At 46.0% G+C, this 24,993-nt stretch overlaps 4 protein-coding genes and 1 long non-coding RNA gene across 14 annotated transcripts in view; 2 read left to right on the top strand and 3 right to left on the bottom strand.

Annotated features, from left to right (window-relative positions):
* The window catches only part of ucn3l (urocortin 3, like), a 4,237-nt gene extending 678 nt beyond the window's left edge, over positions 1-3,559 (top strand). For both annotated transcript variants that reach the window (XM_019883192.1, XM_019883191.1), the window contains exon 2: positions 2,649-3,559. In XM_019883192.1, the coding sequence (XP_019738751.1) occupies positions 2,671-3,117 (447 nt within the window). In that variant the 5' untranslated portion in view covers positions 2,649-2,670 and the 3' untranslated portion in view covers positions 3,118-3,559. The remainder of the gene's footprint in view (positions 1-2,648) is intronic.
* Positions 3,560-8,506: 4,947 nt separating this feature from the next.
* On the bottom strand, positions 8,507-12,074 carry LOC109523786 (uncharacterized). 2 transcript variants are annotated; one of them, XR_002169843.1, is made up of 3 exons: positions 11,550-12,074; positions 11,371-11,450; positions 8,507-8,622 (listed from the first exon to the last, which is right to left on the bottom strand). It is a non-coding gene; the product is annotated as an uncharacterized LOC109523786 (long non-coding RNA). The 2 variants fall into 2 exon arrangements; XR_002169842.1 differs by lacking the exon at positions 8,507-8,622 and having other exon boundaries at positions 10,227-11,450; positions 11,550-12,061.
* Positions 12,075-12,105: 31 nt separating this feature from the next.
* Positions 12,106-17,425, top strand: copg2 (COPI coat complex subunit gamma 2). The gene is made up of 24 exons (XM_019883164.1): positions 12,106-12,249; positions 12,538-12,590; positions 12,676-12,756; positions 12,845-12,916; positions 12,982-13,061; positions 13,140-13,215; positions 13,294-13,386; positions 13,543-13,629; positions 13,743-13,900; positions 13,970-14,103; positions 14,180-14,247; positions 14,337-14,525; positions 14,604-14,699; positions 14,803-15,046; positions 15,132-15,207; positions 15,265-15,368; positions 15,821-15,946; positions 16,022-16,090; positions 16,155-16,336; positions 16,409-16,538; positions 16,618-16,715; positions 16,787-16,925; positions 17,010-17,108; positions 17,200-17,425. The coding sequence occupies exons 1-24, from the start codon at positions 12,213-12,215 to the stop codon at positions 17,328-17,330; spliced, it is 2,622 nt and encodes an 873-aa protein (XP_019738723.1). The 5' UTR covers positions 12,106-12,212; the 3' UTR covers positions 17,331-17,425.
* Positions 17,426-17,427: 2 nt separating this feature from the next.
* On the bottom strand, positions 17,428-20,673 carry mest (mesoderm specific transcript). Its single transcript, XM_019883184.1, has 12 exons — positions 20,425-20,673; positions 20,000-20,191; positions 19,428-19,507; positions 19,236-19,313; positions 19,015-19,151; positions 18,824-18,882; positions 18,716-18,756; positions 18,556-18,626; positions 18,378-18,479; positions 17,814-17,890; positions 17,681-17,744; positions 17,428-17,610 (listed from the first exon to the last, which is right to left on the bottom strand). Exons 2-12 carry the CDS (start codon positions 20,151-20,153, stop codon positions 17,493-17,495), a joined length of 981 nt encoding a protein of 326 aa, XP_019738743.1. The 5' UTR covers positions 20,154-20,191; positions 20,425-20,673; the 3' UTR covers positions 17,428-17,492.
* Positions 20,674-22,865: 2,192 nt separating this feature from the next.
* atp2b1a (ATPase plasma membrane Ca2+ transporting 1a) overlaps positions 22,866-24,993 on the bottom strand; it is a 29,208-nt gene continuing 27,080 nt past the window's right edge. For 7 of the 8 annotated variants that reach the window (XM_019883155.1, XM_019883156.1, XM_019883157.1 and 4 more), the window contains one exon: positions 22,866-23,681. In XM_019883155.1, coding sequence (XP_019738714.1) covers positions 23,292-23,681 — 390 coding nt within the window. In that variant the 3' untranslated portion in view covers positions 22,866-23,291. The remainder of the gene's footprint in view (positions 23,682-24,993) is intronic. The other variant, XM_019883161.1, reaches the window with a different exon arrangement.

Genomic DNA, 24,993 nt, shown 5'->3' with positions numbered 1-24,993 from the left:
AAGCGCCGCGGCTCGCTGCTGCGGAACGGCGGCAAGGAGGAGCGCAGGAGCCAGCTGACTCTGTCCCTGGACTTGCCCACCAACATCATGAACGTGATCTTCGAAATGGCCAAAGACCAAAACCTGCGCTCGAAGGCGGACGAGAACGCGCGTCTGCTCGCGCGCATCGGTCGGAGGAAGTGACGCTTTTGCGTTGTATTTTAAAAGGAACTTTGTACGAGTTGTTTGTCTTTGCGTTCGCATTATGTTATTGTTGGGGACAAATGACTTCCAGACCGACGCCTCACTGAAAAATGGCTGGATTTGTTGTAAAGGCGAGACCGGCAAATCACTGCATTGCCATTTATCGCTTCATGGGAGTCAACAACTCATCTCTTGATTAAATCTGTACGAACTGTTTCAAAGACTAAAGCTGACTGTGTTATTCGAGCATTCGCTTAACTTCCTCATGCAATATTTTTCCCTTCATCTCCTTTCCCAGCGGCTTCGTTTTTCATGTTTGCTGTTCAAAGTTTCAGTGCCCGTTGAAAAATGCACGGAAATGTCTGTGTGAATGCGTGCTCCTCAGATGTGTTATTTTTATACGCAAAATTATTTTCCCCAAATAAAGCAGACGCAACAAACACGGTCTCGTTCAAATCCATGTTTGTTCATGTTTACTTCCCAAACAATAAATCGCAATGACAAGTATTGTGGTGTGTACTGCGCCGCCTTGAATTCAAACCAAGTCATCGATGGAATACAAGTGAAGACGTGAAGGTTGCGAGAGAAATGAGGAAGAACAACTTATGCTGCCGCCCTGTGGCGAATCCGAGTAACTACATTCAAGTGGGAGAACACGTGATAATTTCGAACTTCACTGAATTACTGATGTTATCCGTGGTCTTCCGTCTCAGCGGCTCTCGCCATTCAATCCCCGGTCCTAATCTCAAGTTTCTATTGAAAAAATATAAATGATCAGATATTTACTATGTATATACAAAGAAATTTGCCGAAAAACTCAACCGTGATGGTCCAGTGGTCTAAAACTTTGCATTGGGTTCTGGCGACTCGGGTTCGATCCCCGGGCTCACCTACATAGGTGCATAAATGCAGGTGAGGAGAAAAGGGAACTCGAACACGAGTCAACTGAATCCAAAGTACAGTATTTAACCACTAGACCAACTCGGATTTGAAAGTTGATAATTTGGAGATTATATTTATTCTTTCACTTTGTCATGTTTAGGTGTAAACTATGAATACAACTAAAAATTCGCCGGAAAACTCAACCGTCATGGTCCAGTGGTCTAAAACTTTGCATTGGGTTCTGGCGACTCGGGTTCGATCCCCGGGCTCACCTACATAGGTGCATAAATGCAGGTGAGGAGAAAAGGGAACTCGAACACGAGTCAACTGAATCCAAAGTACAGTCTTTAACCACTAGACCAACTCGGATTTGAAAGTTGATAATTTGGAGCTTATATTTATTCTTTCACTTTGTCATGTTCAGGTGTAAACTATGAATACAACTAAAAATTCGCCGGAAAACTCAACCGTGATGGTCCAGTGGTCTAAAACTTTGCATTGGGTTCTGGCGACTCGGGTTCGATCCCCGGGCTCACCTACATAGGTGCATAAATGCAGGTGAGGAGAAAAGGGAACTCGAACACGAATCACCTGAATCCAAAGTACAGTCTTTAACCACTAGACCAACTCGGATTTGAAAGTTGACAATTTGGAGGTTATATTTATTCTTTCACTGTCATGTTTAGGTGTAAACTGAATACAACTAAAAATTCGCCGGAAAACTCAACCGTGATGGTCCAGTGGTCTAAAACTTTGCATTGGGTTCTGGCGACTCGGGTTCGATCCCCGGGCTCACCTACATAGGTGCATAAATGCAAGTGAGGAGAAAAGGGAACTCGAACACGAGTCAACTGAATCCAAAGTACAGTCTTTAACCACTAGACCAACTCGGATTTGAAAGTTGATAATTTGGAGCTTATATTTATTCTTTCACTTTGTCATGTTCAGGTGTAAACTATGAATACAACTAAAAATTCGCCGGAAAACTCAACCGTGATGGTCCAGTGGTCTAAAACTTTGCATTGGGTTCTGGCGACTCGGGTTCGATCCCCGGGCTCACCTACATAGGTGCATAAATGCAGGTGAGGAGAAAAGGGAATTCGAACACGAGTCAGCTGAATCCAAAGTACAGTCTTTAACCACTAGACCAACTCGGATTTGAAAGTTGATAATTTGGAGCTTATATTTATTCTTTCACTTTGTCATGTTCAGGTGTAAACTATGAATACAACTAAAAATTCGCCGGAAAACTCAACCGTGATGGTCCAGTGGTCTAAAACTTTGCATTGGGTTCTGGCGACTCGGGTTCGATCCCCGGGCTCACCTACATAGGTGCATAAATGCAGGTGAGGAGAAAAGGGAACTCGAACACGAATCACCTGAATCCAAAGTACAGTCTTTAACCACTAGACCAACTCGGATTTGAAAGTTGATAATTTGGAGATTATATTTATTCTTTCACTTTGTCATGTTTAGGTGTAAACTATGAATACAACTAAAAATTCGCCGGAAAACTCAACCGTGAACTGTCGTCCCCCCCCCCCCCCCCCCCTTTTTTTTTTTTTTTTTTTTTTTTTTTTTAGTGGACACCCCGCCACACACGCGATGTTGTCGTCCCTCAAGACCCTGCTGCTGCTCTCGGTTCTTTGCCCGCCCTCCTCCTGCTTGTGTCTCCGCTTGGCCCGCGGCCGCTCGGACCTCCTGTGCGACAACCAGATGGCCGCCGGCGGCCGCTTCTCCTCCGAGAACGTCTGGGGCTCCCTACTGCAGTCCTCCGCGGAGTACCTGGGCGCCTCCGCGTCCGAGGAGTCGTCGAGCCGGGAGAAAAGGACTTTCAACCCGGCTAAGTCGCGCTTCCAGAGCCGGGCCAAGCTCCGCGGCTCGCTGCTGCGGAACGGCGGCAAGGAGGAGCGCAGGAGCCAGCTGACTCTGTCCCTGGACTTGCCCACCAACATCATGAACGTGATCTTCGAAATGGCCAAAGACCAAAACCTGCGCTCGAAGGCGGACGAGAACGCGCGTCTGCTCGCGCGCATCGGTCGGAGGAAGTGACGCTTTTGCGTTGTATTTTAAAAGGAACTTTGTACGAGTTGTTTGTCTTTGCGTTCGCATTATGTTATTGTTGGGGACAAATGACTTCCAGACCGACGCCTCACTGAAAAATGGCTGGATTTGTTGTAAAGGCGAGACCGGCAAATCACTGCATTGCCATTTATCGCTTCATGGGAGTCAACAACTCATCTCTTGATTAAATCTGTACGAACTGTTTCAAAGACTAAAGCTGACTGTGTTATTCGAGCATTCGCTTAACTTCCTCATGCAATATTTTTCCCTTCATCTCCTTTCCCAGCGGCTTCGTTTTTCATGTTTGCTGTTCAAAGTTTCAGTGCCCGTTGAAAAATGCACGGAAATGTCTGTGTGAATGCGTGCTCCTCAGATGTGTTATTTTTATACGCAAAATTATTTTCCCCAAATAAAGCAGACGCAACAAACACGGTCTCGTTCAAATCCATGTTTGTTCATGTTTACTTCCCAAACAATAAATCGCAATGACAAGTATTGTGGTGTGTACTGCGCCGCCTTGAATTCAAACCAAGTCATCGATGGAATACAAGTGAAGACGTGAAGGTTGCGAGAGAAATGAGGAAGAACAACTTATGCTGCCGCCCTGTGGCGAATCCGAGTAACTACATTCAAGTGGGAGAACACGTGATAATTTCGAACTTCACTGAATTACTGATGTTATACGTGGTCTTCCGTCTCACCTGCTCTCGCCATTCAATCCCCGGTCCTGATCTCAAGTTTCTATTGAAAAAATATAAATGATCAGATATTTACTATGTATATACAAAGAAATTTGCCGAAAAACTCAACCGTGATGGTCCATTGGTCTAAAACTTTGCATTGGGTTCTGGCGACTCGGGTTCGATGCCCGGGCTCACCTACATAGGTGCATAAATGCAGGTGAGGAGAAAAGGGAATTCGAACACGAGTCAGCTGAATCCAAAGTACAGTCTTTAACCACTAGACCAACTCGGATTTGAAAATTGACAATTTGGAGGTTATATTTATTCTTTCACTTTGTCATGTTCAGGTGTAAACTATGAATACAACTAAAAATTCGCCGGAAAACTCAACCGTGATGGTCCATTGGTCTAAAACTTTGCATTGGGTTCTGGCGACTCGGGTTCGATCCCCGGGCTCACCTACATAGGTGCATAAATGCAGGTGAGGAGAAAAGGGAATTCGAACACGAGTCAGCTGAATCCAAAGTACAGTCTTTAACCACTAGACCAACTCGGATTTGAAAATTCTCAATGTGGAGGTTAGATTTATTCGCATGAACAATAGTATTGGGCACTCCAAAATTGAGGAAGACACTAAAATAACACTTTCAATGCCGGAAGTCATCAGCACGATTGGCCTAATGGTTAGAGACAAGCGGTGCCGTCTGGTGAGAGCGAGTTCGAGCCTCACCTCGACCTCCCATTTACCGAGATTTTCTTTCGGAATCGTTTCTCTCAATTGTTTTTTTTTTTTAACTTCTTTGTTAAATAAAGCTTTTGAAAAAAACCAAAACGTGATGACGTCGTTAGCGAAAACCTATTTAAGCTGCGACTAATTGAACAACGGTCTCTTTCCACTCCAGGCTGCCGACTGACTGCACGTCCACATCGCGGCAAGACAACCACAAGGCTTGGCAAGGTGAACGCTTTAACTTTCTTTTTTTGTCTTGTCATTGCTAACTTTTGTAACTTTTAACAATAATTCACCTTTTCAGGCTGTTCAACTCTTCCACGGTTAAGTCGCCTGCAATTTAAATGGCATTGTGTTCTTCTGAACTAACTCTCGTTTTGCAATTTTCTTTTTCCTTTACAGCGTGCAGAGAGGGTAAGTTGCTCGCGTTTGACAAACTGAACGTTTGGAGGTTTCTTTTTCGTTTTTTCATCGCTAACTTTTTGTAACTTTTCACATTAATTCACGTTTTCAGGCCGTTCAACTCTTCCACGGTAAGTCAACTGCAATTTGCAACGGCACTCTGCTCGATTGAACTCACTCTCGTTTTGCAATTTTCGTTTTCCTTTCCAGCACGCCGAGAGGGTAAGTTGCCAGCGTTCGACGAACTGAACGTTTGAGGTTTCTTTTTCGTCTTTTAATCGCTAACCTTTTGTAACTTTTTACATTAATTCGCGTTTTAGGGCTGTTCAACTCTACAAAGGTAAGTCGCCTGCAATTTTTAAATGGCACTGTTTGATATATATTTCTTTTCCTTTCCAGGGTATTGAGAAGGTAAGTTGCCAGCGTTTTTTATTTCCACAATTTAAATGAGACTCTGCTCTTTGTTGTAATTGTGTAATTTCTGTTCACAGGCTTGGCATCTTCAAGTGACTGGCCGAATTGACTCTAAAAATGGCTCTCTGCGACTTTTTTTTTTTTGGAGGGGGGGCTGTTTAAATGTGCTTACCAAAAGTCACGCTGCTAATTATTTTACTGTCTTTTCAGCCCACCCGTTATGCTGCAGGCCACTGCCGAGGTGTCCAGCTCAGCCCTGCGCTCGTCACTGGTAAGAGACAAAAAAACTCCTGCGCATACAACTCCGAAACCATGTTTTAATTTTTCAGCACATGAAGATGAGCTTACAGGAGGCTTCGAGTGATGACGTGATTCAGGTAGGAACCACAAACTATAAATGTGTGCAAGTTTTTATTTTATTTTTTCTTAGAGGGAGGATTTCAAAATTTGGTGCTGTACACTACCTCATTGTAAACTGCGCTCCCCAGACATCTTGAAAAAGCAAGTTGAGAGTCCGGCCTCAAGTTGCTATTTTGCTCCTGGACAAAACTGAAGGAAGGTAAGGACATCGGAAAGAACTACAATTCACTCTTTCTGACATCCTTTTTGTGTGCGCAGGTGAAACGGCATCTTGACTTCATCCACAGCTGCCTGACGAACAAGACAACGGCGAATGGGGCTGTTTGCAGTGTCTGCTGGGTTTGAGCACACTGCAAAGCAAAATGGCTCAAGTGAACATTTTTTAACACATTTTCTCTTTTGCAGGTTCCCCCAAAGCTGCACCGGGACGAATGTCTCTCGGGACCGTCTGAAAGATACATTTACCATTCTGTACTTGCGTACTCATTTTGTTTTTCTTTCTGCTCAGGTGGTGCCAAAGCATCTCTTGCCCCTGCAGAACCTGAATCAGCAAAGACTGTGGACAGGCTCGAGTACAGTCGATCTTTTTCGCCAGTGATACTTATGTTGGAAAAGAGACTAAAAAATGTGATTGTTGTTGCAGGTGGAGGAGGAAACATGATCGTTTGTTGAGATGAGCACATGTTTTCGTTTTTGACTGTGCACAGAGATTGTTGTTGCAGGTGGAGGAGGAAACATGATCGTTGAGATGAGCACATTTTTTTTCGTTTTTGACTGTGCAGAGAGGCTTCCAGTTGGTGCCATCATGAAGTCTGAACCCTGGTCACCAAGACGCTGCACCTGCTGGGCAAAGAAAATTGTCTACTCCAGTTGGTGCCATCGTGGAGTCTGCACCCTGGTCACCAAGACGCTGGGCAAAGAAAATTGTCTACATTACAGCTGAAATCTTTCAAGTTGACCCACATTAAAATTAAACTGAATTAAAAGCTTGATGGGTCCATTGCGTACCTCCTGTTTGTGTTCAGGCTTGTCCATTCTGGGGCCCTCAGAAGCGGTTGGACATTTTTTTTCCTCATGAGGAGGATTGCCAAAGTTGGTGCTGTCAACGGCACTCTGCACGTTGAGAGTCCGGCCTCAAGTTGCTGTTTTGCTCCTTCTGTTTTGAGACAGAAGGAGGGTAAGGACGTCGTAAATGACTTCAATTCGCTCTTGCTGACATCCTTTTTGTGTGCATGCGCAGGTGAAACGGCACCTTTACTTCATCCAGAGCTGCCTGGGGAACAAGAAAACAGTGAATGGGGCCGTCTGCTGGGTTTGAGCATGCGGCAAAGCAAAATGGCTGAAGTGAACATTTTTAAACCCATTTCTCTTTTGCAGGTTCCCCCAAAACTGCACTGGGACGAATGTCTCTCTGGACAGTTGAAAAAGGTACATTTCACATCCTGTACTAATTTTGTCTCTTTCTGCTCATGTCCACTAGATGGTGCCAAAGCACCTCTTGGCCCTGGAGAACCTGAATCGGCATCCACTCCGGGAAGACGGTGGACAGGCTCAAGTACCGTTGTTTTTCGCCAGTGATGCTTCTGTTGGAAAAGACCAGCAATAGTCTCAAATCACAACAGCCATGTCAGTTGTAATGCAGTCATGATCTGAACTTGTTTTTGTTGTTGTGGCGAAAAAGCAAAAAAAATGTTTTTTTTCTTTTTTTTTTTTTTTTTTTTTTTTGACTTTGCAGAGAATCTTCCGGTTGGTGCCATCGTGGACTCCGCACCCTGGTCACCAAGACGCTGGGCAAAGAGTTTCGAAATTGCAGCTGAAATCTTTCAAGTTGACCCACTTTCAACTGAAACTGAATTAAAAGCTTCATGGGTACATTACCTACCTCCTGTTTGTGTTCAGGCTTGTCCACTCTGAGGCCCTGAGAAGCGGTTGGACATCACCTTCGCTCTGTCACAGGATGGGGGGGAAAAGGGTCAGACTTGAAAAACAAATAGTTTGACTACAAATTTCCCATTGAAGGCCTGAAGGATTTCTTACCTTGTTTCCCTCCAGAAATCCAAGTTGGACCCCGCCCCACCATGACGTCAACGTGAGCCCTTCTCGCAAGAAAGCGCTTGGTGGTTTTTTGAGGGTTTGTATGTGACTCTGCTCATTTCGTCTCTGCAGAACTGGCAACTGCTCCAGAAGATTCCAACAGACAGTCTACTGAATTTTTTTTTTCCTCCTCCCCTTTCTTCAGATGGTCACTCAGACATTGGTGACAAATGCTGCCGGCCTCTGCGACATGCTAGCCTGTGAAGCCCAACGTCATCAGCTTTCTCTTCCCCAGTCCAGAGGACCACATACAGACGTTGGCAAACTTTGGGAGAAGTCGGCGCTTGTGGTGGTGGGTGTCATCTCAAACGGTTTCCATCAAAACCACGCTGGGTGAATGTTTTGATTGGTGTCTTGCTGTTTTCCAGAAGTGACGTCACGCTGCCTGGGGAAAGGGTCTTCCTGGATTAGGTGGGCTGAAGTGCACCCTTGTTCCTCTCCTTCCTTGCGGTCTGCAAGTGAAATAAATGGTCATGTCAACAAAATCTTGGTGATGCATCATCCATTTTTGACCACTTACTCTGTTTCTGTTTGGTCAGCTGGAGAACGACGTCCAGAAGGGTCTGAAGCCAACTTTGGAGCAGCCTGCCAACAAGAAAAGTTGCACTGGTGCATACATGCACAAGTGCTGCAACTTGGCGGTTTTTCTTCAAGTTCGATGACTGCCCAAGAAGTCCCAGGTCCTCTTCCTCACTGGTGGGTTTGTTCTTGTCTAAAATTTGCTGTACCAGAAATGCGCTAAAATCCTTTTTCCTTTGTCCACTTCACCAGGCGGCGACTGTCGTCCAACTCTTGGCTTGATGCATTCAGCTAGAAGAGGTTATACAATGGGCAGTAAGTTTTGAATGCTTGACAGTTTTCTCAATCCCTTCTTTGACCCCATATTGTTTGTTGCGCAGGAGCTGAGCGTGATGTGGCCGTGCGAGCACTTGTTCAGAGTCCCAGACAACTTCTGTGCTGGTTAGTTTGATCACATTTCAAATTGCATTTGCTGCACAAGAAGGGGATTTGAGACTCTCCAATCTCATTTTTGTCTTAGGTCCACGTGTTGGCCCAGCTCTGCTGTCACAGGCTGACTTCACCAGGCAACGAAAAGTAGAAGGCTGCAAAGTCATCCAACTTGGACATTTTCGGTGAGACACTTTTTTTGTCATTTTTAAACTTTTTTTTTTGTAATTTTAAGGCTAACTTTTTTTACTTTAACTTTTTTATTTAAATTTTTTTTTTTTACTTTAACTTTAACTTTTTTTTTTTTTTACACTTTAACTTTAACTTTTTTTTTTTTTACTTTAACTTTGTCTTTGAACATGTATTCTTGTAAAATAAAATGAAAACACAAACATCTCGACTTCCTTCATCAATGAAAGTGGGTGGGGTTAGGGGTGTGGCAATGCAAATAAAGGAGCAATCCGATTGGCTGATGTGAATGGGCGGGGCTATGCTAATGAATATAAATTAGCATAATGGGTGTGGTTATGCGAAGCTAATGATGGGCGGAGTTATGCAAATATGCGCGAATGCAGCACTGTGATTGGTCGAATCGGTCGCTTGTGGGCGGGGCTATGCAAATTAATTTACATACCGTGCTGTGATTGGTTGATTGGGTAATTTTGGGCGCGGCTATGCAAATAAATTTTCCCGGCGGGGTGGGCGGGGCTATGCAAATATATATATTTGCATCGTACATTCTGATTGGCTGTGTTAATCAGTTGTGGGCGGGATTATGCAAATAAATTTCGTGTTTCCGGTTATAGGTGGGCGTGGCTATGCAAATATATTTGCATGCCGACTTTTGATTGGCTGAGCCAAGCTATTGTGGGCGTGGTTATGCAAATTTATTTGCATGCGTTGCTCTGATTGGGTATGCTAATTAGCTGTGGGCGTGGTTATGTAAATTATTTGCATGCCGAATTTTTTCCCCGGGGTGGGCGTGATGTATGCAAATAAATTTGCGTGCCGCAACCTGATTGGTTGCTTCGAGGATGTGTAGGCGGGGTTATTCAAAATAAATTTACATGCCGCATTGTGATTGGTCGATTTGGGCAATTGTGGGCGGGGTTTGCAAACAAATTTGCATTAAAATTCTGGTCTTGCATGGGCGGGGCTATGTAAAGTGGGTGTGGTTGTGGGCGGCAACCGGAGTTGTCTGTGTTTTGTCCTGGAAGACGTTTGGCTTCTGGGCCGAGTAGGTTTTCTGGGTTCATGCGCAAACACCAAAAAGGACAGCTCGCCCTTTCTGGCCTTGAGCATCAATCCAAGAAGTCTGCTCGGACCAGAGGCCAAACGTCTTCCGGGACAAAACCCCAACAACTCCAGTTGCCATCCATAACAAGGCCACTTTGATTAAACTCAGTGAGACACAAAACATGCAGACTCTGATTCCAGCCGAACAATATATTGACAAGAATTTTTTTAAAACAATTTCACATCATTTTAGCAATAAAGCTTGACTCAAGTTCTACACCGACACTGGCTGACAGGCAGTACATTTCAGCCAGCAGCAGAGGATGCCATGTTGTCTGCTTGACAAGCATGGACTGCACAACACTGACACATGTGGAAGCTGGTAACAACATCACTCACTGCTTATGAACATGTGTTTCGATGTTTTTTTTTTTTTTTTAAATCAGTTATTTTTGCCAATTTATTAAACAAAAATATAAATATTTAGTTTTAAATAATCTGGGCCACAACAATGTAATTTTAAAAATAGCACATGTTCAGAAGCATTGAGCTTTGTTCTCCTTGTGTGCACTGTGTCGCAGATCAAGTCGAGGTCAGAAAGCTCACTTGGGTCATTCCATGGCAAATCACAAGCGGGTTCAGCCAAATGGATTTTGATTTGAATGAAACTTGCTGTACTTGTTGACAGTGATGGCACAACACTAAATCTCAAATTAGCGGTCAATCGGAGCAAGGGTTTGGGAGCTACGGCATCCCCGAATTTTTATGAGCTCCGGAAAAGGGGGCGTGGCCGCCTTCCTTCCTGAGTTCAGGCATCAACCCATCCCATCTTCACAAAACAGGTATTTATTTGGGAAGGGAATTTAACAAGAAATCAATATCTGTAATCATTTGGAAGATTGATTTATATTTAAGCAACTTTTGACCTAGAACTTAACCTGGAGATGGACCTTGGGTGACCTTGAGGATTACGTGACCATATTTTTTTTCATGGAATGTAATCTCTCACATGTTCTCTCAAAGGTTTCAGTTTTGTCAATGTTGTTTAGCAGCAGTAAGGGCTCATCGTATCCATATTGTCAGATTTGCAATGAATATTCAATGACCTCATTGAATATGCAAATTGCAAGGATTATTATAGGGGTGTGTACTATGACTCCTTATTGCTGCTGTACAAAATAAATTATGTCTCTGATACTTAGTTTTAGTGTTGTGCCAACACCTTCAACAAGTACGGCAAGTTTCATTCAAATCAAAATCCACTTGGTTAATTTTTTTATGAATTATGGCGTGACCTAACATGGAATGACCCACTAAAAAAATGGCTTCAAACAGCATGGCGTCCTCTGTGTTGGGAAAAAAAAGTGCACACACCTGCCCAAAACCAGGTTTGCGTCATTGTAGTGCAGATGCATCCATGTCCTGAACTGAGCCTGTCCAAAACCTCCTCCGTCCTGTCAGGCAAACAAAAACATAAGTACTGTCACGTGAGGGACGCACTGAAACAGAAGACAATGGACAGTGAAAACATGGAAAAGTTGGGCATGCGTTACCTTTGCACGTGGAAGCAGGTGTTGACAACTTCCCTTCATTGTGGTCGTCTACTGCGCATGTAAACAATACAAAAAAATGCCTTAATTCGCACTAACGTAGCTAACCTAACTTAGTTCAGGTGCTCGAAACACACGTAACATTAGCAAACAAACAAAAAAAAAAAACGCCAAGCCAAACAATGGCTCGTTTCCGGTCAGCGTTTAACTACCTGGTCGCAATTAAACAAAACTAAATGATCGACGTTGAACGATGAACGAACCGGAGGGACAAATTATCGTTAACACGCGACGAATGGAACACCCAGAGTGTCAAAATGTCACATTTTAAAAGAAGTGCCGAAAAATGTCCGCGCATGCGTAAACGCTCTCTCCTATCAACGCGAGAACTTGGGTGTGCCTAATATTTTGGTCATTTTGGACACTTCTTTCTGTACGCTTTTTTTTTTTTTTACATTGGAAAAAACGCATCATTATAATTGCATTGAATGCCGTAATAATGCGTTTTTACGCCTTATTGGGCCAGTCAGGAGGGTGAAATAACAGCTTATTTGCTATTTGATGACGTAACGGCCGGAAGTTCATTCCAGTTGTGGCGACGTGGAAGATTTTGTTAGCATCCCGTCGACATCGAACGTCTGCCGCTCGTCAGCCAGTTTCGACACGATGATCAAGAAGTTTGACAAAAAGGACGAAGAGTCCGGTGAGTGTTGCTGAACGTTGTTCTTTGACCTCGCAATGGCGACTGTGATCGGTGAGTTTTATAACTCGTGAGGCTCGCAGGTTGGCGTGCTAACAAATAACTAGCATGGAAGCTGAAACGAGCAATCGGAGTGAATTAATGTTGCAAGGTGAATTAAAATGACACTTTGATGTATTTATTTTGCGTTTGTGATAAATAAATGCAGGCATTAGCCCGCTGCTCTGTTAGCGCTAACGTGAGCTGCGTCTTGTCAGTGACGTCCGTATGCATGTCCTTTTTTTCTTTCAGGAAGCGGCTCAAACCCTTTCCAGCATCTGGAGAAGAGTGCCGTTTTGCAAGAGGTGCGTTTCCAAATGTCATTTTTTTCGTAATCAAACAGATTGTCAACATAGTCATATGTGTGAATTATTTTCATTTTGCCCACAGGCTCGCATCTTCAACGAGACACCCATCAACCCACGAAGATGCCTGCACATTCTGACCAAGATTATTTACCTTCTCAACCAGGTAGCATAGAATAACTTTTTTTTTTGTTTTTTTTTTTAACATGCGACCGACCCTCTGCCTCACATTCCTGGACTTTTATTTGTTTTAGGGTGAACATTTTGGGACCACTGAAGCCACCGAGGCGTTCTTTGCCATGACCAGGCTCTTCCAGTCCAATGACGTAAGCTCAAATAGTCAATTTCAAAGTGTTAACTTTAAGTCAAAATGTAATTTTTGTCTTCTTAGCAAACACTGAGGAGGATGTGCTACTTGACCATCAAGGAGATGGCCAACATCTCTGAGGACGTCATTATTGTCACCAGCAGGTTCAAAAAGTTTTACGACGACATGATGTGTTGGGTTCGTGTTTCATAAATAACGGTGGTGTCACTGTGCCTGCGCAGCCTTACCAAAGACATGACTGGCAAGGACGACGTGTACAGGGGACCGGCGATCAGAGCCCTCTGCAGGATCACAGACGTAAGTTGTCCATCAAAAGCCATGCTTCTAAGAATTCAAGAAAAAAATAGAATGCTGACTGCCCCCCGCGTTCCTCAGACCACCATGCTGCAGGCCATCGAGAGATACATGAAGCAGGCCATCGTCGACAAGGTCCCGAGCGTGTCCAGCTCGGCCTTGGTGTCCTCACTGGTGAGATGCGCTTGGGTCAACGCTCACGTCACATAGCCAAAAGTTGTTTCACTCGGGATTCTGAGTTTTCTTTTTAGTCGTCATTAGTTTTATTTTTTTTTCCAAAAGTGCTTTCTCTTGCTTAGTTTTCATGAACTCAAATAACCTTGGTTTCAGCACATGGTGAAGATGAGCTACGACGTGGTCAAACGCTGGGTGAACGAAGCCCAGGAGGCAGCTTCGAGCGATAACATTATGGTTCAGGTGGGCGCATGCTACATTCGCTTCTAACTAGGCATAAAAGTTTGTGTGCTTACCCAAACGTTCCGCACCGCTGCTCCACACTCGAAGTGTCAACTTGTCCTGTCGTGTTGCAGTACCACGCTCTGGGCCTCCTGTACCACCTGAGGAAGAACGACCGGCTGGCCGTCACCAAGATGCTCAACAAGTTCACAAAGTCGGGCCTCAAGTCGCCGTTCGCCTACTGCATGCTCATCCGCATCGCCAGCAAGCTCCTGGACGAGACGGAAGGAGGGTAAGCGGACACTTTTAAACAGTCACGCTGGGCTAGTGCTTCCGATCCTGAGATATTTTCCGGGCGCAGTCACGACAGCCCCTTGTTTGACTTCATCGAGAGCTGCCTGCGCAACAAGAACGAGATGGTCGTGTACGAGGCCGCCTCAGCCATCGTGCACATGCCCAATTGCACGGCCAGGGAGCTGGCCCCCGCTGTATCCGGTAGGTTAGCGCAAACAACGGGGAATAAAAATGGCTGACGTGAGTGAGTTCTTTTTTTTTTTTTTTTTTTCTGAAGTGCTGCAGCTCTTCTGCAGTTCCCCCAAAGCCGCGCTGAGATACGCGGCAGTCAGGACCCTCAACAAGGTACTTGCCACACCCCGCCGCATCTCCTGTACGCCCTCGACTCGAACGCGTCCCAATTGACGTTTGGCGTGGCGCTCTTGTCCAACCAGGTGGCGATGAAGCACCCCTCGGCCGTGACGGCGTGCAACCTGGATCTGGAGAACCTGATCACCGACTCCAACCGCAGCATCGCCACCTTGGCCATCACCACGCTGCTGAAGACGGGCAGCGAGAGCAGCGTGGACCGACTCATGAAGCAGATCTCGTCTTTCGTCTCGGAGATCTCCGACGAGTTCAAGGTGAGGCGTCCGGGCGGCAGGGATGCACATGATCGATCCGAGGCACCGTTTGAGTGATTGATTGATTTGCGGTTGCAGGTGGTGGTGGTGCAGGCAATCAGCGCTCTGTGTCAAAAGTATCCAAGGAAGCACAGCGTCATGATGAACTTCCTGTCCAACATGCTGAGAGACGACGTAAGCGGGCAACAAACTACTGCCGAAAAATCATCACGTCAACATTCAAAAAGCGCTCACCTGTGTTGTCTTTCTTTGGGGGGGCGGGGACGGCGCATTCAAGGGCGGCTTTGAGTACAAGCGGGCCATCGTGGACTGCATCATCAGCATCATCGAGGAGAACCCCGAGAGCAAAGAAACGGGCCTGGCGCACCTGTGCGAGTTCATCGAGGACTGCGAGCACACGGTGCTGGCGACCAAGATCCTGCACCTGCTGGGCAAAGAAGGCCCGCGCACCCCGCAGCCGTCCAAGTACATCCGCTTCATCTTCAATCGGGTGGTGCTGGAGAGCGAGGCCGTGCGAGCCGGTAAGTCGCCTTTCTCAGCGTCTGTGTAAAACAAGCGCAGTTTTTGGTTTTGAGACTTTTTTTTTCCCCCCCTACCTGATATCAGCTGCGGTTAGCGCCTTGGCCAAATTCGGAGCTCAGAACGACGACCTGCTGCCAAGTGTTCTGGTTCTCATGCAGAGGTACTTTTTTAAAAAAATGATTACCGCCAGAGCAATCTAAACCTGGCCTTGCTCCAGGTGCATGATGGACAGCGACGACGAAGTGCGTGACAGGGCCACGTTCTACATGAACGTGCTGCAGCAGAAGCAGAAGGCACTTAACGCTGCCTACATCTTCAACGGTGAGATGAGTTCACGTGCTAACGATTTAGCATCTCGGGTTAGGGCTCAGCAATTTCTGGTTTTCGTCCTTCTCCCCCTTCAATCAAAACAAAAAGCAAAACGACATTTTTCAATACTTGGGAAATAGTGTCTATTTAAATCAACATGATTTTAAATATTCCACAATGAAACTTTTTTTTTTTTTAAGTCTTTCCTTTTTTTCAAGCACATCAGATTTTTTGGACCTATAAAAGATTGTGCCATCATGAATTTTACCATGCAGTTTGAGTTACAGCTATGACATTTCAGAAAAAAAAAATCCTCTTGTTGCTGTAGCTAATCGCTTCATTCATAAATATTACACATTCGATTTGGTTGTATACATTTAAAAAAAAAAGATTTTATCGATTCAATCTTATGAATCGCCCAGCCCTACCTTGAATGTCCTCTTCAACATTCATCTCTTGTTCAGGCTTGTCGGTGTCCATCCCCGGTCTGGAGAAGTCGCTGCACCAGTACACGCTGGATCCCTCGGAGAAGCCGTTCGACATGAAGACGGTTCCTCTCGCCACCACGCCCATCACAGAACAGAAAACGGGTCAGCTCTTGGGACGGCACATTCAGATTTTCTGGTTGAATTACCACTTTTACATGTCATTTTTTTTCCGATCAGAAATCGCTCCAGTGGCGACCAGCAAGCTCCCAGAGAAGTTGGCCCCGTCCCGCCAGGATATCTATCAAGGTGAGATCTCCTCACCGGGAAGTCTTCATTGACTTGACGTGATTGGAACTTCCTCTGCTCTCAGAACAACTGGCGGCCATCCCCGAGTTCCAGGGTCTCGGCCCGCTCTTCAAGTCGGCCGAGCCGGTGCAGCTGACGGAAGCCGAGACGGAATACGTGGTGCGCTGCATCAAACACACCTTCTCCAGGCACATGGTCTTCCAGTTCGACTGCACCAACACGCTCAACGACCAACTTCTGCAGAAGGTTCCAGACGATACAGTTCATCGCGACACAGTTCAATCAACCATTCACTCATACCTCCGGTCGTCATTCCAGGTTCTCGTGCAAATGGAGCCGTCCGAATCCTACGAGGTGCTTCACTACCTTCCCGCCGCCAGCCTCCCGTACAGCCAGCCGGGCTCCTGCTACACGCTCGTGCGTCTGCCCGACGACGACCCGACAGCCGGTGAGTCGAGCGCCACCTTTTTTGATTTGGCCGCTCAAACCACGACGAACGATTCAAACGACGCCGTTCTCGTTGGCAGTGTCGTGTACGTTCAGCTGCACGATGAAGTACCTGGTCCGAGACTGCGACCCCAACACGGGAGAGCCCGATGACGACGGTTACGACGACGAGTACGTGGTAAGTGGCGGTGCGCCGTCGGCAAATTCGTTTGGTCCTTGCTTCGGTTTCATTCGTGTGATCTCCCGCAGTTGGAGGACCTGGAAGTGACCGTGGCGGACCACATCCAGAAGGTGCTGAAGCCAAACTTCGGAGCAGCCTGGGAAGAAGTGGGAGACGAGTTTGAGAAGGAGGAGACGTTTGCGCTGGCGTCCGTTCGCACTTTAGACGGTAGGCTCATGGAAATGCTCGTCGCGGTCATGATTCCGACGACATCTTTCACCCAATGTGGTGGTGGCGGCGGCGTTCCGACAGAGGCAGTGAAGAACATCGTCAGCTTCCTGGGCATGCAGCCGTGCGAGCGCTCGGACAAAGTGCCAGAAAACAAAAACTCGCACATCCTCTTCCTCGCTGGTGGGTTTCATGGGGAAAAAAAAACCCACACAATTTTTGTGCGCATTTTAAAGACTCACTCCGATTTTTTTTTTTTCTTGTGATTTCGCAGGTGTTTTCCGGGGAGGTCACGACACACTCGTCCGAGCTCGCCTCGCGCTGGCCGACGGCGTCACCATGCAGGTGACGGTCCGCAGCGACGAAGAAACGGTTGTCGACGTCATCCTGGCATCTGTGGGCTGAAGCCCAACCCTTTATCGCTTCTAACTTTTTGTCTATCGCTAACATCTGCTACTTAACATGACTCTGGAAGAGAAATAAACAGTGATTACAAATGACCTTTTTTTGTAGAAAACTATTTATTTGATCATCAAGCTCTCAGCTCACTCCGCATGTCAGTCAAGTTCAGAACGAGTGAATAAAATTAAAGTAAGCCTTGAGGAAGCCCGCGGGATCTTCCAGCTGCGGGTAGTGACCGATGTGCTCGTCCAACACGCTGACGGTCGACCTCTGCACCAGCTGCCTGTGGGAACATTAACAGCGCGCACGTCACCTACTTACCAACGACGGCGGTAAAGACGAAGGATGCTCACTGGTAAAGGCGGATGAAATGGGGGTGGGGGTTGACCGGGTCGAGCGGGCCGTAGATCAGGTGCACTGGAAGACAAAGTCGTCATAAAGGGGAGCCGACATGAAGGACACTTGAGTGTGCGTGATGTGACTTACGTGGCACAAAGGTGGACGTGAGCGCGCCGACCCATCGTTCTCTGTGCTTTAACCTCTGGTTTATGTACTGTAGAACACTGACACACAGACAAAAATCTTTCAAGGCTTCTGTAAATAGGGTCAAATAGTGCGTTACAAAATATAAACAGTGGTGCAGGAACCTACAGGTTTTTAAAGAGATGTAGCCACATAATACTGCCGCCTGGTGGACAATGTATGAAATGTATTTTTTATTATTTACTTCTTTTTTTTTTTTAATAAAACATAACTATACCTGAGAATATATTTTTTTTCTTACCTGTCCAACACAAGGTTGCCGTCATTGTAGCGCAGACCGGTCCACATGTCCCAGAACTCTGCATCGGTCGGCTGCGTGTACGGCCCGAAAACCTCCCCGATCCTGCAATCAAAGAAAACCAGTTAGCAACGTTTTGGTGTGTGTGACTGGATCAGAAAAAAAAAAATAACAGTGCTGACCCCTTCTGGAAGATCATGTAGTTGGTGAGCCGCATGAGGACGGGAGCCAGGAACGTGGAGTCCTTGAGTAGCTTTTTTTTTTCTTACCTGTCCAACACAAGGTTGCCGTCATTGTAGCGCAGACCGGTCCACATGTCCCAGAACTCTGCATCGGTCGGCTGCGTGTACGGCCCGAAAACCTCCCCGATCCTGCAATCAAAGAAAACCAGTTAGCAACGTTTTGGTGTGTGTGACTGGATCAGAAAAAAAAAATAACAGTGCTGACCCCTTCTGGAAGATCATGTAGTTGGTGAGCCGCATGAGGACGGGAGCCAGGAACGTGGAGTCCTTGAGTAGCTTTAGGAAGACAAAATGGATCTCGGTGAGACATCACAACCTCCGCGACGTCAATGAACGCTTGTGAATAAGCGAGCGGTGAGACTGACCATCTGCAGCAGACGAGGGTGGTGGGCTTCGGGAAACAGACCTGTGGAGAGCACAAAGTCCATCACGGCGGCTCCGAAAATGGGAGAACGTACTGCAAAAACACTCACCTCCGTTTGAGAGACACAGGCTGTTGATGTTCAGGTGACCCGTACGGTTTTGGTCACTCCTGTCCATACAAGAAAGCACAATCGCTTGTTGTTTAATTGGAAAACTGTTGGCCAATTGCCGGACCGCACAGACGCGGCGGTATTGTCTAATTTCTTTAAGACAACTGCAGAAAAATCATCTTGAAGTCTACCTGTGGAGCAGCTCCAGCGCCACCGTGTCGCCGTAGTCATGTGACACCAAGTTGATGCGCTGGTTGGCCAGACCCAGGTGCGCCAACAGCGCCTCAACCACACTAGCCTGCTCGAAGATGGAGTACCTGTGTGGTCGCTGAACGCCACGGCAACAGGAAACCAATCGATTACGTTCACTTTTGATTGATTTGATGGATTCACACACACACGAGACGCTCACCGGCTTGTCGCTGAAGCCAAAGCCCAAGAAGTCCAGTGCTATGACGCGGTTGAAGCGTTGGGTGAGCGGCTCCCAAATCTACTGAAGAATGGGGAGAGAGTAGACACATGGATGTCTTCCAATAAATTTTAAATAAATATTCAAATAATAATTTGCTTCTGGAATATGCTTATGTTGCTGTGTCGCTCCGACCTTGTGCCAGTCGTAGCTGGAGGTGGGAAAGCCGTGGAGGAGAAGAACGACGTCGGAGCTTCCCAAGGCACCATGAGAGTCTGTTTGGAGAAGACACGTTACACCTGCTGTACACACCTTGCAGTTCATGACTGTAAATTCAGCGCAAAAGCACTCAAAAAATAATGACTGCGACAGTGTGGTTCGGTTGTATTCAACTTTGAAGAACACACATTTACATTTTGTTTGGTTTTACACATTTCTAGAAGAACATTCAATCGTTAGTTTTTATGTGCGGTACTTTACAACTGATGGTGGCCATATGTTGTTGGGGTAGCACTTGGTGTAAAAACGTTTGGAAAACAGGATTTCATCTCAAGAAATCACTCATTACTAAACACCACTTTAAAAAATTTCACTTGATTTAAAAATGGTGCATTGTACCTCAGTTACATAACAAATACACTGGCGTAAGTGTACTTAGGTGGTTACATCTCATCTATTCACCTATGGAACATTCTAAATGAAAGAAAATGTTTGTTTTCAAAGCCATTTGGAGGAGCTGGCCGTGCCAAGGTTTGTATGTTGAGCACCTCTGTAAAAAATCTCGCTGCCCCTGAAGTTGAAGCCTCTTCCGGCGTTGTGCCACTTGAGCAAAGCAGCCGACAGCTGAGGCGGCGGGATGTGCAGGTAGACGGCCAGCAGCGGGATGCACATCAAGCCGACGTGGAGCCACCACTCTTTCATCGTGGACCGCTCAGTTCATGTCAAAAAACCGACCAACACTGCCACACACGCCAGTCAATTTTCTGACATTTTGCCTCGATTACTTTTGTATGGACACTAAATGCTACGTTAGCATTAGCTAGCACTAGTGAAATATCGTAAAACCCTTTCAGCCCCACACTTAATAAAATACCCCACACATAATAAAATACAGGGCCCAAAAATATGACATGTGTTTCTACCTTATGTAAATGACAGCACATAAACACTTTGAAAGGTTTTAATTACTCACTCAAAAAACATTCACTTGAAGACCTTCGGACTGTGATTAGCCTCCATAGCGACAAAGAGAAGAAGTACCACTCAATTTCTCCCTCTTATATACTTCTCAAGGTTACAATTTTTCATACATGGACAAAAGTCTTGGAGCAAAATTCGTAAAAAATATATCTTATATTTCCAACACTATTAATAATGTGTTTTAGTCTGATTTTCCTCAACAACTGTTACGAATTGTTAATACAGAGAGAGTGCGTCTTGTTGTATTACACGATCTGCGTTGTCCAATGAAGACGAGAAAGAAATGATAAAGGCTTTACTGCCGTCTTGTGGCCAAATGGGGTAAATACATGTACATGCACTGTATTAATCTGGTTGGTTTTATTGACGTAAACGTTAAAAATGTTTTTTATGCGGCATTATAATAATGTGTAAGGTTTACAAGAGCGCCACTTTTGGTTTCTCTGGACTACACCCTCTCATAATTTCTTTTGTAGTTGCTTCAACCGCATTTTGATGTTCTCCTTTTTTCTAACACCAAGGACTAACATACCAATTTCATTATGGACGACAAGAACAAAAAATATTCTTTCGTGATGAAAATGAGTTTTTTAAAAAAAAGTTGAGATAATTGAGCCAAATTGTGCAAGACTCAATCGTGAGTGACCTTTGTTTGATTGCTAATCTGAACTGCAATGAAACAAATATATGCGATCAAAGATGAGACACTTTAGTGATTACATGTAATTGCAACACACCCAGCATCTCCCGAGAGAAAGTTTGAAAAAGAAAAAAGAACGATTCAAAAAAAAGGGAACAGGGCTGCTGCACGTAGGCTAAATACATTATTTATTTTTAAAAACCAGACACATTACTCGACAAGTTTCAAATGTAAATCCAATCACGATATCCATTTAAAATGCTCAAGATAAACAGACATGAAGTACTTTTATTTCCAAATGTTAAATGATAAAAAAAATGACAATCCATAAAACAGATGGAAAAAAAAGCCATTCATTCCTGTGTTTTACAGGAAGAAGCGACAGAAAAAACTCCTGGTATGGATTCCGCTTTTGTGTGTTTTCAAGGTCTTCCAAGCTGCTATTTTGTCATATCTGTAAAACCAAACAAGGACAACAGGCCAGCTCCCTCTCTCAATATTTATTCCACGCGCCTCTGGGTGAAGAAAGCCTGGGGGGGTTGCAGGAAGAACATGCAGCCTACAAACCAAAAATAAAAAATACAAAAACAAATAAAAAGAGGCCTGTTCCCTCTCTCACTCCCTCAAACCTATTTGCACCCTGAGATGAATGTTCCAGACAACACACATTTTGAGTGGCCTCCCCGCAGTGTCAAATCCTCCGCAAACTGTCTCGTGAGCATGATGAAAGCTCAAGAAATCAGTTTATCGTCATAAAAATACAAAGGTACATTTGTCGTTTCGGTATCAAAATTCTTGCTAGGAAATAAAGTACCCTGTGCAGATGGATACCAGTGTATTCCTTATCTTTATTCTTTAAAAAAAAAAAAAAAGCGTAAATATATAGATTCTTTTTAGTGTTTCCAGTACATCAGGTGTCCCAAAAATGGTTCCTCTATGTGAGGGGAGGAAGAAATCGGAATATTTTAGAAGTTGCAATCTTTGAGGGTAGCGGGGTGGACGTGGGTGTGTGGGGGGGTCTATATTTAGCAAGCATCCACAGGGTTGATCAAGCTTGAACGTTGACTCGAGCCAAGGCACATTCACTGGCTGATTTTGTCTCAATTGAACCCAAGTTGTGTTGTCCTTTTGTGCAAATAAACATCTGAAAGTGTGTCACCTTGTTCAGAATCAGACTCGGAAGAGGCCACGCTTGCTAAATACGAGCCCCGTGGACTCCCTTTTTGTGTGTGTGTTGAGCTTTCAGCATGTGGAAATCTTTGAAAACAAGATAATGGATGAAAATGAGGACTTTGTTGGGGGGGGGGGGATTTGTGCACGTGGAAACTATAGAGTAAATATTTATAGCGATTTTCCAAAACACGTCACCTGGGGGGGGGGGGGGGGGGGGCACCCCATCTAGCGGGCCTCCTCTCTATACAAGACTTAGTGTTTATTGGTTTGGCTAGAAGTTTCTATGCTTATCTACAAATATATAACAAATAAAACTTGCAGGCAAAAAAATACTTAAGTTTCAATAGAAACACCCTTTTTTTTCCTGAAAATACAGCAGTATCTGAAATAATCTTCTCATTCATTTTTCTTTTTTTTTTTTAATGTCCCCACTTTTCTGCCTCATACATCAGGAAGCTCTTTTGCCTACAAACAGAAAAAAAAGTATCTACAAACTTTGTAAACAGACCTGCTTTTTTTCCTCCATAAACATAAATAAGTCAAAATATTAACAGCCAAATGGAGCAGAAATTAGTTGTTTTTTGTGTGCGCGCGCGCGCGTGTGTGTGTGTGTGTGTGTGTGTGTGTGTGTGTGTGTGTGTGTGTGTGTGAGCGAGGGCCGAAGAGCGAAATATACAACACCATCGAGATTAAAGAGAAGCGAAAAGGTTCTGTTGTCTTCAAGCCGTGACGACCTGCTCCTCGACGCAATTCAAATAATATTAAGAATAAGAGTAGAATAAGAAAAAACAGGTCACTTTCAATCAAGAGTTTATAATCGCGCCTTTGTCCAGCCAGACAAACCAAAAGTAGGGTCAGCAGGGGGGTTGGGGGGGGAGCAGAGTCCTGGTGCGGTTTAAGAAGTGAAGAAGAAGCTCAAAGAATCCACACAAGCCGATACATTCCTCCCAATGTTCGTCCAGCACAGCCCAGTGCAGCCCCCCCCCTGCCCCCCCCATGTAGAAAAGTGGTAAGGTGCCTTTCAGGGAGGTGGGCGTGCTTTGCGATCAAAGGGAGGTTTCCAAGCTGTGTAGGGGGCTGCCCGGCACGGGGGTCTCGCCCACTTTGGTGGCCTCCGGGAGGAGGTGGTTGCTGCTCTCCACAGCGTTATTGTTCTGGTTTGGGGAGGCGGGGCTGAGGGCGGGGCCGCCGGAAGGCGGGGCCGCGCTGGCTGGCGAGGGCGGGGCGGGCGAGGCGTTGCGGGAGCTGGCCGAGTTGCGCTTGGTGGGCGCGTCGTCCTCGGCGTCCGTGTCGTCTATGAGGGGGATGTGCGGCTCCGAGTCCTCTATCCGAAACTCCGGGTGGGTCATAAAGTTGTGGATGGAGGTCCGCGACTCGGGCTTCTCCAGGCCCTCATAGAGGGAGATGGAGCTGCGGAATGCATTCACCACGCGGATCTGCAAGCACGGGGTGAGAAAATGCGGCGTTAAGACCACGGGCCCGGCCGGATGGTGTCGGGGGTGGAGGCGCACACGTCAAATTGGGCGAGTTATTATTTAGTGACCTCAACACAACATCGCCGTCAGTCAAACACGTGCAAGTCGTTCTGACACGTCGTGTACGGGCCTCCAGCAACGGTGGAATTTAACATCGTTCGGCTTCTTGAATCGCAGCCTCGGCTCAAAATGGAGGCCTTGAACGTTGCTGAGGCGGGCGAGCGGCCGTGTGTCGGAGCGCTTTTTTTGGACAGTGAGTCGGTGCACACAGGTGAGCGAGCGGCAAACCCCAAATCCAAAGTGCGTCGAGTGCGTGCGAGTACGTCACCAAATGCTCTGGGAGAGGCCCGCTTCTGATTATTTCATCAAAATGCAAAAAAAATAAATAAAAAAATAAACAAAAGGCCTAAAAGGTGTTGGACATGCTTCGAGGAGAGAAAAGAAAGAAAGAAAAGCAAAAAGACAGGAAGAAGGGGAAAGACAAAAGAAGAGACAGGAAGGAGAGAAGACAGAAGAGAGGAGAGGATAAAAAAAGAGAGGAAGACCAAAGACAGAGAGAGGATGGACTAAAAGACACGAGAGCCAGCGGGTTGTGACTTGGGACAGATGGTCAGTTGTATGCATTTGTTTTTTTTGTTTTTTTTTTTTTGTGCCGTCCAAACAAAATGAAAAAAAAAAAAAGCTGCTGCAGCCAAGCACGTCCACAAGCAGGTTGGCCATTAGACAAAAAAAAAAAGAACTGGCACACGAGAGCCGAGGCCGAGTCCATGCAGAGCGTGTGCTACCTTTGTGCTCGAAAGGCAGTAAACCTTTGAGTATAGCCCATGACACATTTCACAGAATCGAAAGAAGAACACGCGGCCGGTCGGCGGGATGCGGACCGACACACGACTGCCGACACACACACAATGGAGGACCGCCTTGCACCTTTTTGGAAGGACCTGGAATGGAAAGTTATTGACCAAAGCTCTTCCACCTGTGAGGGAAGGTTGTGGTGCAGAGGGGTGCCGGCGGGGGGGGGGGGGGGGGGGGGGGGGGGGGGGGAATAAGCGCTGACGGTTGACAATCATCCCCTCCGTCAAAGTCTTCTCGCGCCGTTCCCGACCAGTCAGGAGGATCTGCGGGAGAGGAGAGCCGCGAGGGCGCCAATGGGGACCATCCCCCGCCGCCGCCGAGGAGGAAGCCTCGTGGCGCTTTTGAGGCGGTTCTTAAAGCGCGTGTCCATGGGCGTATACTCAAAACATTTACCCAGCGAGGGACTGACTGAGGCGGA

Source organism: Hippocampus comes, unplaced genomic scaffold (genome assembly GCF_001891065.2).
Source record: "Hippocampus comes isolate QL1 unplaced genomic scaffold, H_comes_QL1_v1.1 scaffold38, whole genome shotgun sequence".
In the NCBI taxonomy this organism is placed as follows: domain Eukaryota; kingdom Metazoa; phylum Chordata; class Actinopteri; order Syngnathiformes; family Syngnathidae; genus Hippocampus; species Hippocampus comes.
The sequence above is the reverse complement of the archived record's forward strand: the minus strand, read 5'-3'. Positions and strand labels throughout refer to the sequence as shown.